Source organism: Diadema antillarum, unplaced genomic scaffold, assembly GCF_040938485.1.
Source record: "Diadema antillarum isolate AM-2024a unplaced genomic scaffold, OU_Dant_1.0 scf00000019, whole genome shotgun sequence".
NCBI classification, from domain to species: Eukaryota; Metazoa; Echinodermata; class Echinoidea; order Diadematoida; family Diadematidae; genus Diadema; species Diadema antillarum.
The window spans coordinates 2,826,047-2,836,391 of NW_027270908.1; the positions used below are offsets into that span (position 1 = coordinate 2,826,047).

At 40.0% G+C, this 10,345-nt stretch overlaps 1 protein-coding gene across 1 annotated transcript; it reads left to right on the forward strand.

Moving 5' to 3' along the window:
* The first annotated feature begins 1,044 nt into the window (after nucleotides 1-1,044).
* LOC139728614 (myosin light chain kinase, smooth muscle-like) lies at nucleotides 1,045-10,130 on the forward strand. Its single transcript, XM_071639559.1, has 7 exons — nucleotides 1,045-1,057; nucleotides 1,214-1,411; nucleotides 1,875-2,226; nucleotides 2,966-3,237; nucleotides 7,696-7,812; nucleotides 8,747-9,400; nucleotides 10,099-10,130. Exons 1-7 carry the CDS (start codon nucleotides 1,045-1,047, stop codon nucleotides 10,128-10,130), a joined length of 1,638 nt encoding a protein of 545 aa, XP_071495660.1.
* Nucleotides 10,131-10,345: the final 215 nt, after the last annotated feature.

The window sequence follows — 10,345 nt, forward strand, 5'->3', positions numbered from 1 at the left end:
CTGTAAGGCTAACCTCAAAGTTCATGGTGAGCAGAGTCTTGTTTTTTTACCAAGGTATAGCATCTATAATGAATGCTGAAAATATAAATTACGATACGTACTCATTTGTGCACGTAACATTCTGCTCATGTTTCACACAACGGCAGAGTATAACACTTTTTGCTTCATTAGTATACATCAGTGATCATGAGCATGGGACCATTACAATAAAAAAGATGAATGAATATATTGATCGTGAATCTAAATTTCAATCAAAGGCATATTCAACCCATTCAAAATAATGTATACTAACACATTCAGGAGAAGACAGGTCCTGAAGCGTTTCTGAAGTCTTGTGACAGAAATAATTGTTGAGACCTAGATATCGGAACATAAGTACTGCACAGAACAAACAGTACCAGTTAGAGAAGAAAACAGATGATATTGGTATGACGATGATGATCATAGGGATCATTCAAGTTAAAAAAAAAAGTTAGAAGTGGAAGTAGTTGTAGCAGTAAAAATAATGATAGTAAGTTGTAGTAGTAGTAGTCGTCGTCGTCGTCGTCGTCGTCGTCATCGTGATAATGAGAATGATAATAATGAGAATGATTTGAATAAGAATAATGATGATAATGATGATGACAACAATAATGCCAATTATAATGATAAATGATAATGATCAGAAGAAAACAAATATGTTGTTATCATCACCACTTTTAAAACTCTAACTACTACTTTTACAATCTTACCGTCATTTTCACTACTGACCACATTATCATGGCCACCTTCGTTCATCGTCGTTATTATAATTACCCTTTTCCATCATCTGTCACAGCTGCACCTGCTGTTGTCAACAATGCGACCGAGGTCGACAAGGCTTCCACGGCGACCAAGCCCGAGTTCGTCCAGAAGCTGAAAGACATCCAAGCCATCGACGGCAATCCCCTCTCACTTCCGGTCAGGGTCAAAGGTGAGACTCTTGTCGGTGTTTTTATCACCATTATGTCGATAACATATACCCTTGTATTTAGATATATTCGATGAAATATTCTTAATGCATCAATGGTGGTAGCTTGTGTATTGATACCTATTTGTAGATATTTTTTCTGTGAGAGAGGTGTTGTCTACTTTGCTCAATGTAGATTATACTGACTTTTAACCTTACGTCGCCATCTTACCGAGAATAGGTTCAAAATAACATTTGCTCTGAACCTTTGGTTTGTCTTATTAGGCTCTCCCGATCCCGAAGTGAGATGGTTCTTCAACAACGAAGCCATCAAGGAAGATGACGACTTTAAGTTCGTACGAGACGGTGATCGATACTCGCTGGTGATCGCCGAGGTCTACCCCGATGACGCTGGCGTCTACACCTGCAAGATTTCGAACGCAGCCGGAGCGGACGAGTGTTCAGCGAAAGTTTTCGTCCAAGGTGTGTGCTGCGTACATTAGTACCTACATTTGTTATCAAAATTCATTGTTTCTTCCCTGAAGAGTGCCATCTAGCTAGTGTTTGAGTATGTATAGTCTGAAGTGGCATCGAAGACACCTGCTAGTATCAAATTTCGTGTTTACACATGCGTATGATTGGTTATTACTAGTTTCCTTTTTCTTTTTTAAGTGAAATTACTGATTGGGATAAATTTCACAAATCCCCCCTCCCTCTGTGCATTGCAATAATCCTTCTTGAGAATGGTTTTGCATTGTCATGAAGTCAAAGGAAGACTTCGTTTCTAAGACTTGCAGGGAAGGAGTACCAGATTTGCCGGAAACATCGTGTCGAAATCAGTTTTCAGTCGTATAATAGAGAACTGAGGTTATAATACAAGTCAATAATTATTACCTTACACTAGTCTTCTTTCAACGAAATGCATGGATTTGATTTGACCTGACAGAGAACGACTTCGATGGATGCCCGCCAAAGTTCCTCCAGAAGCCTCGCTCCATCAACATCGACGAGGGGAGCAGCGTCACGCTCTCCTGCAAGATCGACGGCGAGCCGCTGCCCACGATCACGTGGATCAAGGACGGCCGCCCCATCGAACCCGGAAGGAGATTCAAGATGGAGTCGTCGGGTATTTCCGGCACGACGCGCTCGCTCAACATCCCCACGGTGCTGTCGACGGACGCGGGGAGCTACACGTGTGTGCTGCAGAACGAGTTCGGGACCGAGCAGTGCAGTGTGTCGGTGGTGGTCAAACCCCTGGAAGAGGAACAAACGGACTTCCGTTCACTGCTGAAATCCAGGTATGTTGACTCACCATGTCTTTTTCCTGTCGGCATCTTTGTTGCGTAAGGTGCCGAAGATAGTTTTTATGTTTATAGTTGAGTGATAATTAGATGAATGTTCGAGTATAATCAAATGCCTATAGGCGTGCAAGAGACTGACGGCATTTAGTTCGCTGTGAGTTCACGGTCAGATGACATTTCATCAGAAAACATAATTACGACATTAAAGTGAATTGCTCATTTGTCACTTCTATAAGGAAAATGAAATCATCATAAGGTGACTGGGAGACACATCGAATATCTAAATGATGTGTATGTTATGTTCTGGCGAAAATGCAAATGCAAATAAAAATTGAAATGAAATGAAATGAAATGAAATGAAATGAAATGAAATGAAATGAAATGAAATGAAATGAAATGAAATGAAATGAAATGAAATGAAATGAAATGAAATGAAATGAAATGAAATGAAATGAAATGAAATGAAATGAAATGAAATGAAATGAAATGAAATGAAATGAAATGAAATGAAATGAAATGAAATGAAATGAAATGAAATGAAATGAGGTAATGGAAACTTGCTTATTTTTTGCTGCTCACGATAAGTGGACTGCTGCTTAAAGTGTGTGACGCCTATATTTCTATCGCTCTTGTTTGATGAAAAACGTTACAGATGGCGGAGGCACAGATTCAAGGGCTGCTACACATATTATTCGGCTTGTGAATCATTGATGAATGTTTATTTATTCCACTGCAGACCCCGTCTCCAGAACATCTCAAACTCCCCAAACAACATCTCCAGCGACCGAAGCGAAGTGGACCAGGTCGACTTCCGTCACGTGCTCACGCGCCACGTGCAGACCAAGAAGCGGCCGGTCTTCACCCGTCCCCTCACTGACCTCGAGGTGATGGAAGGCGAGCCCGCCTGCTTCGAATGCCACGTGGACGCGTCCCCGCCCCCTATCATCACGTGGACGCTCAACAAGAAGGAGATCAAGGAATCCAAGTACTTCCAAATGAGCTACACAGGTGAGATAGTGTTTATACAGCGTGAGCATTGGGTTGTCCCGTTGTACATTTCATCACTCAAATCGCTTAGTGATCAAAACACCTTTTTCAAGTCGGGTGAGATGCGTGTTCTGCCTGTCACAGGGAGCTCTAGATTTTCGACGCGGACGTTGAGACGACGAATGCGTTGGCCATTCTCCTCTCTCCTTGCATTGTGTTGCAAAGTAGCTTTCACGGAGATGCAGCCAGTACAAAGTAAAATTATGTTCCCGTATCATTATTGCATCAAGTAGCTCTCTGCGTCGTAAATGTAAGCGGAAGCAAAAATGGCCCGAAACTGACCATGAAAGCTAAGACGACGCGATATCAATTTTGATGAGCAATTTTGAGCATACGCAGAATATTTTGTCCACATGGTGAACATCTAAAGCTCCATAGCAAGAAAATGTCAACGGATTGCGACATTTGAACGTTCGTAGCTAAAGTCGTGATATCGGACTGCATGGCCTCCACAAGGAACTGTCAATTATGGCCTGAACACAAACGTGGTTAGCGCCCTCTATCATTTTAAAGGTTGATTTCATCGTGTCTTTGTTTTTATTGTTTTACTTTTTGAGTAAAGCGACTTCTGTTTTTTCGGGTGAGTTAGAAAGTACAGTGACTTTTAGTAAAATAGAGAAAGTACCGTGATCATTGCTGCAACAAAATCTTAGAGGAGCAGTGAAAGTTGAGATAAGACCACTTGATCATAAGTAGCAATAATTTTGACATTGAAATTTGAATAGAGATTCGTTCCAGGAGGGTGTGTGTAATAGCGTTGTCACACTTTTCAACATTCAAGTGACAGTTATTACATGATTTCTTAATGAGCAAATTATACGTCAAATGCCAGCATCATAAGGCTATTATGTCTGTGGTTAAAAACACAGCCAGTATGTCATTCCTAGTAATAAGGCTACTAAAGGTACAGGGCTACTCCTGCATAAGGATACAGAGCGTAAAAAAGAAAACTTACTAAAAAAAAACACGCACAAACGTAGGGCACAGCTGCAGCATCACAACCAATACAGTAATGAGAGGACATCTGTAGAAATATTCACCAGACTTTCAGCCTAAATCTCCGTCCTAATATTCATAAATTTCGCTGTAGGTAGGTGTTCTTTTCGAGGGAGAAAATGGCATGATCGCATTATCTGCCTTGTAAGTCAGTTATGAGCGCGCTGAACAAATTTAATTGTGTCTCACACAGCGTACGAAATGAATACCTCACAGCCCCACACTGGGTGACAGGTAGAAACACCCCTGGGGCGCCATTTTCTCCCCTACCGGCCCAGAATATGTATGTGCAGTCATGTGTGGAGACCGAGCGGGCGACTTTATTGGATCCCCGGCGGCGGATCATTGAGCGCGTTCTGCACGGAAAACGAGCGTACACACACACACACACACATACCAGACACGTACGGTGTACAATGTAGAATATAGAATGTCATAAAAAACCGAAGGAGACCACACACAAAGTATACTGCCCCTAGCAAAGAGAGCATTACTGCCATAACGCTTGATAGAATTAATTGATTTTGAATCACAACGGAGATATTTCACACCCGACATCGCCTGACACTGATCAAATAATCACATCAAGCCTTCTTGCACTGAAAGAAAGTTTGCTTTATCCTATCACTTGGGACATTTTAATATTCTTATTGTTTGACAGGTATTGATTTATTTGATTTGGTCGTGCTCAGTAAATTGAGTAATGTATTTAAGAAGAAAGATATAAAAATGGAAGTTGAATATAAGTTGCGTTAAATGAGAGCTATAATTTTTCAAAAACTGAAGTGACCATCAACTTATCAAGAGCTATGTCTGCTACCATAAAGACGAGAGGATTGATGTTTGCAGGGTCGTGAATGTCGTGAAGTGTCAAAGAAATTATTACAATAATGTTCAAATAGACCTACTACCACGTTTGTCTACCATTAGTTACGAAAATGATCATAGATTTGAACACTTTCAAGTAGAGTCATAATTGTGTTATTTACGCTAAATGATAAATTGAACTAGTGTCACTGTTTGCACTAAAATCGTTTTACGTCTGCTTTCGAATGGGGCTCTCCCGAGATGCTGTCTCTCAACATTAAATGAAGTGTGAACGTTCCCATTAAAGGATCTATGCAATGAAAAGGCACACTGATGATTTATGCTACTCTGACCATCACGAGTATACGAGTATCTGAGCATGTGCTATATATTGTACAATAATTTTCTACTATTTTACTTCAGATTACTTGGATGTGCCCATAGAACGCCTCCCAAGCCAAGATTCTGTTGATGACATCATCTGTCGGTTACTGCTAAATTGCTAATATGATTAACAAAAAAACACTGGAAGGCACCTTCTCCTAATCTGAGCATATCTTGCATGCTCCCATGTTACTAACATGATGAGCAAAATACATTGTTTGGTAACATACAGGTTATGCTCAGTCTCGGGGAATGTGCATTCCGTTGTCTTTAGTTAATCTTACTAGGCATGCTGTAGCAGTGATTGCCTGATGATGTCATTGACAGTATCTTTGTTTGGAAGGATTTTTTTTCTTTTTGTGGATGTATCTAAGAAATCTGAAGAAATGTAATGGAGTGAGCACAAAGCGTTGTGGATTACATGGGTCCTTTAAGCGCGCTGGTATATTCCGCAGCCGAGCGGAACGCGGAGATAGCCCCCTCCCCGTGATACCACCCAGTGAAGGCATCACTTATTATAACAGCCGAGTCTTGAGCGAGAATTTGACGAGAATGGACGGGTTTCTTTTGACTGCTCGCAGTACAATCTTTCCTCTGCTCTACTCGGAGTTAAGATTCTTCTTTTGACCTTGAACTGAGTTGGAATAAGAAATCTTAGATGACTACCTGCGCTGATTGTCAAGTAATAGGGAAAATATTTATGAATTTTCATCTGTTTCATGTTGATGCCGCGCTAACAGACCGGGATCAATTAGTTTCGAAATTGTAAGTCATGATAAATATCAGTAAAATTGTGGTTGCTTGTTCGTTTGTTTGTTTGTTTGTTTGTTTGTTTGTTTGTTTGTTTGTTTGTTTGTTTGTTTTTGTCTTGTTGTGAGTTGAGATTCATCGCTTTCAAGAGTAAAATCTGCTTTCTGGATAGTCAACAAAATCAATCACTGCTGGTCCGACATTCATTTTGGTAGAGTTGTACATCGGTCGGTTCATATTTGTTTGTTTGTTTGTTTGTTTGTTTGTTTGTTTGTTGTTGTTTTTTTTGTTGACATGTCCACTTAAGTCTCGTTTGTTTTGTTCTTTTCTTTGCTGTTTTTTTTTTTTTGCTTGTTTTTGAATTGTTGATTGAAGTACTTTGTAATCAGAAGGGTTTTTCGTATCGCTGCGCTGATCTGCAAAATCAATGTACATTATTTCGATGTGATTCGATGTATACAGGGCGCGGCTATTGCTATGTTTCGTCTGCGTTTTAACAGTGTACATAATCATAAGGATAACTTGAACTTGAACTTGAACTCAAAGGGTAAGCTGAAATGACATGCATACTCATATTCGCACATTCAAACCTTTTTGGAGTGTTATTTGTTGAAACTATCGGAAGTGTGACACAGAATTATCAACGCACATAATTAGAAATTTGGAGTTATTTGTCCAACAGTGGAGTATGTTTTCATATACATCAGTGATATAATTTTACAAGAAATTAATGTTTTATCCATATTATAGCACACGATAAATGTATTATGCATCATGTCAAATCTTTCATTTCATACTGCAAACACATCTTCAGTCGAAGTCTGTACGCAGTCCTTCTCAGTATAAAAACAAACAAACCAAAAGGAAGACAGTGATTGCTTGTTTTGATTTCATCAACATTTTGTTCGTTAACCATGAACAGCTTTGATAGTCAAGCCTCAATCTCGCCTCGCGTCATTAGGTGGCCAAATGGGTCGAGGAATATTAACTTGACTTTGACATCAAAATTGCGGGATTGGGAACGGCTGTACACTGCCGACTCGGTGTCTTCGTTTCGTTTAATTGTTTGTTTGTGTGTTTGTCTTTTTGTTTGTTTGTTTCTTTGTTTGAATTTTTGCTTGTTTTTAGTACGCAAGAGATCAACAAATAAATCCGACAGACTGACGTTTTCATTGACAAGAAATTGTCGTCTATAACCACACGCACAAATTAGACGAAAATTGAGGACAATCGACTTCCCTTCTTTCAAAAATATGAAATTGGTTTACGGCATAATGTGTTGAGTTTTTTCCAATAGGGTATCAGTCGAAGGTTTTAATAATACGTGTTATACTTACGGATTATAATTTATGCCAACTGCTCGAACGGTGACGTCTCCCTTCATATTCATTAAAAAAAAAACACCCCGTGAATCTACCACCTGTCGTAGTTGAACACCTTGCTATAGCTGAACACATTGCTATGTCTTGTTCTCCAATTCAGATAACGTGGCCAAGCTTCTGATCGCCGAGGCTTTCCCCGAGGACGAGGGGGACTATACCTGCACGGCTACCAACGACGTGGGGCAGGTCTCCTGCAGTGCAGACCTTACTGTGCAAGGTACCAAGACCAAGATATTATAATCATGAGGAGTTTAGATAGACTGTTAAACATATTAAAAATAGGAACATAGAAAGATAGATAAACATATAGATAGATAGATGGACATAGATAGATGGATAGATAGATGCATAGATGATAGATAGATAGATAGATAGATAGATACATACATACATACATACATACATACATACATACCGTACATGCACACATACATACATACATACACACATATACATACATATACATAGGTACAGGTAGATATATTGATAGATAGATAGGTAGGTAGATATATTGACAGATAGATAGGTTGATAGATAAATAAATAAATGAATAGATAAGTAGATAGAGATAGATAGTAGACGGATTGATGAATAGGTAGAGAGAAAGATATATGGGTGGATAGATAGATGGTGAGACATGATGAGGGATATATACATATATGGCAAGATGGGTTAAACGATATAAGTAGATAGATAAATGAATAAATGCTCTGATAGACTAATAGACGAAGTGATAGACAAAGTGAAGTAAAATAGAGTCAAAGGTAATGCAAATTTACCGAAGAACAGATGGGTGGATAGGTACGTAAGTAGAGGTAGTTAGGTTGATAGATGGATACATTGATAGAAAGAGAGTTCAACTGATTCATAGTTTGACAAATAACTAAAAAGATAGATGTATAGATAAGTAGATACAAAAACAAATAATAATATGTAGATATTAAAAAAATGGATATTAGTGTATAATACATCCAAATTGATAGAGACGAAGAAAAAGAAACAAAAGTGACCCACAGGTAGACAGGCAAAGAGGATAAAAAATTATCTATTATTGTATTTTTTTAAATATTTTTAGTGTTTAACTTATCTCTATTTTGTTGTTTCATGTCCTAGCAATTGACATTTCTGACTGATGATTTGCTATTTCACAGATGACGAATCCAACCTCAGTGTAGAGAAGGCTGTATGTGAGGAGGAAGCTGTGATAAGGGCGCCATCTAGCGACGGAACTCGCAGTGTGATCGAGCACGATTCTACCAAGGACAAAGTCGCAACAACTTTCAATGTGCGCCTGTCCAAGGTGATAAACGGGACCGAGCCCTCAACGGCGGTACAGCTTAACACGAACACCAATAACAATAAAGCGGTCGTTTCGGCGCCAGTAGAGCTATCTCCGCCTGTCGTGTCGCCAGAAAAGCCCGCTCCGGTGGTGGAGCCCGTGTCTAAGTCAGAACTAGCCGCGGTCAACGCAGTCATGGATCACGCAGCTCAGAACGGCGATCGCTCTCCTCCGGCATCCGAGCCGCCCGCCTTTCTGGAGGGCGGACTCCGCGACGTGACGGTGCTCGAGGACAACTCGGCCATGCTGAAATGCCAAGTCGTCGGCGAGCCCGAACCCGACATCCACTGGTACAAGAACGACGTCGAACTCAAGAACGATCGCAAGTACAAACTCAGCTTTCCCGATGACGATGTCGCGGTTCTTATCGTGAAACTGGCCACCCTAGACGACGCGGGGACGTACACGTGCAAGGCCGTTAACTCGTGTGGTTCTGCAGAGTCAAGCGCAAAGATCATCGTAGAAGGTAAGTCAGTTCAATATTCGCATTAATTCTTTGTATGCTTGAGTATAGACTGGCATAGAAAACCTATAGCATTATACACACTTTCCCAGACATAAAAAGGATTAAAAACGCCTTTGGGGGGGGGGGGGGGGGGGGGGTTGCACAACCACCTTTCATATATTTTCCCCTTTTTTTTTCTTTATTTTTATTACCACTGTTTTCATTTAACCCTATACACTAAGATACTACAAAGATGACACCTAATCTCGGTTTTAAGTGCCCATTTGGTTCAGGAGATTGAATTTTACACTTTTTCCGTGCCATGATGCTGCCGTAAATGCGATATAAATTACGCGTTTTTAACTTGTTTTTGTTTTTTTCTTGTAGAGTTCCGTACTTATCATCGTTTTCAAATGTTTTGATTGTGTGCAATCTTCAGTAATTCGGAGTGAAGAGCCCTTTTATGATGCAAGTGACGATGGTTGCGTAATGTTAGTCACACTATGACAATCAGACTAGAGACTATTTCTTTCTACGAGGCAGTAATCATTCAATATCACATCAGAGTCCTAGATATAACTCTCTTCGACCCGTTTACAGCTGAAACGATGCAAGCAAATTCTAATAGCATGGGAATATATGATATGCATGTTCGTGCGAATAATGTGCAACCAACTGTTACGGATCAAAAGTACTTCATTCGCTCACCTTTACGATAGCCAAGCAGAAAATGAAACCAGTGGTCAGTTAGAAATGTCGCACCGATCATCTTCTTGATTGATTACGCTCAATGGAAACTAACGAATTGATTTTTGGTGACACTTAGTTTCACTAACCCCAATGAACTCCGGTTTCGCCTGTGTATTCATGGGGGGGGGGGGGGGGAGATTGTAATATCTTGCATTTTGATGATATCAAACTTGGGTATGTAGGTAGGGAAATTATGTTTCTCTAGCTTGGGCAAGT

Bases quoted from the DNA above. Each gene is read 5' to 3' on its own strand.
- LOC139728614 (XM_071639559.1), top strand. The intron at 3,238-7,695 runs GTGAGATAGTGT...TCTCCAATTCAG, and splicing joins CTTCCAAATGAGCTACACAG to ATAACGTGGCCAAGCTTCTG. The intron at 7,813-8,746 runs GTACCAAGACCA...GCTATTTCACAG, and splicing joins TGCAGACCTTACTGTGCAAG to ATGACGAATCCAACCTCAGT.